At 43.8% G+C, this 2,045-nt stretch overlaps 1 protein-coding gene across 1 annotated transcript; it reads right to left on the reverse strand.

Moving 5' to 3' along the window:
• Positions 1-233: 233 nt before the first annotated feature.
• Positions 234-1,643, reverse strand: LOC131077796 (glucuronoxylan 4-O-methyltransferase 1). The gene has a single exon (XM_058015352.2). The coding sequence runs from the start codon at positions 1,283-1,285 to the stop codon at positions 392-394; it is 894 nt and encodes a 297-aa protein (XP_057871335.2). The 5' UTR covers positions 1,286-1,643; the 3' UTR covers positions 234-391.
• Positions 1,644-2,045: the final 402 nt, after the last annotated feature.

Raw genomic sequence — 2,045 nt, forward strand, 5'->3', positions numbered from 1 at the left:
GTAAATGTTTTAGAATTCAGAAAATCTTTTGAATATTAAACCGACTCTAGAAATTAATGTCAATTATTAAAGTCACGAAATTTCCAGCAACAAATAACAGTTTTTTAATCAGCATTTCGTGATCCATGAGAATGCAAGCAGAGATTCTGTTTCAGCATTGCCATATCGAAATTTGCTAGGGAAATTGAGGAAGATTTCAAATATAAAAAGCAACCCATTGTTTAGAACCAGTCTGTTACAAAGAAACACAACAAATTCCTTATTGTACGAAAAATGTCAGATAAAAATAGCTACAATTGTTCCCTGCGAGAAAACCTGAAAACCCTAGACATTAATTCTGGCACAAACATTTTCGAAAAAACAAAAGCCCCTCTCACTCTCAGCTGGCAGTTTAGACTGCCACTGCCGAACAGAAATCCTGAGACTCCTCCGGCTGAGCAGGAACGCTGAAATGCCAGAGGCGGCCCTCAGAGGCCACCAAATTCTCTTGGCAGAGAAAGGCGTTGGAGAAATTCTCTTCCGCAGGCCGATCTACATCATGTACAAAGATATCCGTATTGCCTGGGTTACTCCGCTTCTTGGCCATGGCGGCCGCCGTATAAATGGCCGTCATGCGACCGGGGGCTTCGGGAAAGTAGCCCCTGGGAGCGTCGATCATAATGGCGTCCCACTGTGTATTTAGGACTTCAGGGGGAAGATTAGTAAGCGCCAGCCTGCAAGCGGAGTCCTTAAGCTCGAGAGTCGCCGAAGGATGGCAGGGTGGAGATTTGCCGTGGACGAGAAGATCAGGGGCCTGCGTCAGAGCGGTGGGGTAAAAGACATGGTACACGGAAAGCTCCGGGTGCTTTTGAGCAATTTGAGCGATCCAGTCCTTGTCTTCCTCCAGGAAAAGTGTGCGGCCGCCATGGTTGAGCGTGGCCCACATTAGGCTGTCGTAGCCAAGCCCGAAGACGAGCATATTGCAGGGGCTTCTCCTTGCCAGGACGGCCCCCGCAATATTGATTTCCCCTGGGGTTTGCTGCGGTGTAATGTTGGTGGTGACGTAGTGAATTAGGGCATCTGCCACAGCCACTGGCAACTTTGCACAGGCAACAGATTCGCTCGCTGTGCAGGCTGTTTGGGGTTCGAACCCTTGACCTGCAGAAGTGCCGCTTCGCAGAGCTATGAGTAGCATGAGCATTATCAAGAAGGCGCCGATTAGGAGCACACGTATGCTCATCGTCTGCCATTGCAATTGCCACTGCCTTCCCCTGCCCGACCTCATTGTTGACTGCAAAAACCCCATTTTTCTCTCCTCTCCCAGCGGAGATATCCTCCAAATATATATAAAAAGCCATTGGATCTACAAACTGGCAAACATACCAACCATTGTACGATGACAGCCTACCTGAATTCGGACGCCTCTGGGACCCGCTTCCATGGAGATTGGCACCTCTGCCATTGTTCATAATTCTCGTGGCTCCACTAACCTATATTTATTTACCCTCCTCCGTTCTGCCTTTACTAGTTTCCCCGTTTTTTATTTGACTACCTACGCCATTATTTCTTTTTTGGTGTACTGTTAACATGTCTTGGAAGGAATTGTCAGTGTTCACTGCCTATGATGTTCCACCTGCCATCAATCTTGATTACCAAGCAAAACAATCAAACCCTAACTTGATTTTAAAGCTTGTGCTGACGTATTTGCAAAGAATCTTCAGCTACCTGATTTCGTTAGTTCGAGTGAGTATATATATATATATAGGGTGTCGTTGTAGCCAATATTAATTTGATGGATTCCACCCAACGACTATCTTGACTTTATTAATTTATTTATTTTTTATCAATACAAACTTTTATGGTTGAGACTCAACTAAATTTAATCTTTTATATCATTTGAGCTGAAATTATAGTTGTCATTATGTATCTAGGATATAATTGTTCGCATGATCATATTTGTCTCATTTAAATTCAGCTCCACTTTCTCTAAGCTAATCTAATTTAAGAATTAAGTTGGTGTAATTCAAATATTTGTTTGTTGTCTATTGAGTTATTGAGTTATGTTA

Source organism: Cryptomeria japonica, chromosome 6 (genome assembly GCF_030272615.1).
Source record: "Cryptomeria japonica chromosome 6, Sugi_1.0, whole genome shotgun sequence".
NCBI classification, from domain to species: domain Eukaryota; kingdom Viridiplantae; phylum Streptophyta; class Pinopsida; order Cupressales; family Cupressaceae; genus Cryptomeria; species Cryptomeria japonica.

What these genes read in the sequence shown, in the direction of transcription:
- LOC131077796 (XM_058015352.2), bottom strand. Translation starts at nt 1,285, where the DNA reads ATGGGGTTTTTGCAGTCAACAATGAGGTCGGGCAGGGGAAGGCAGTGG.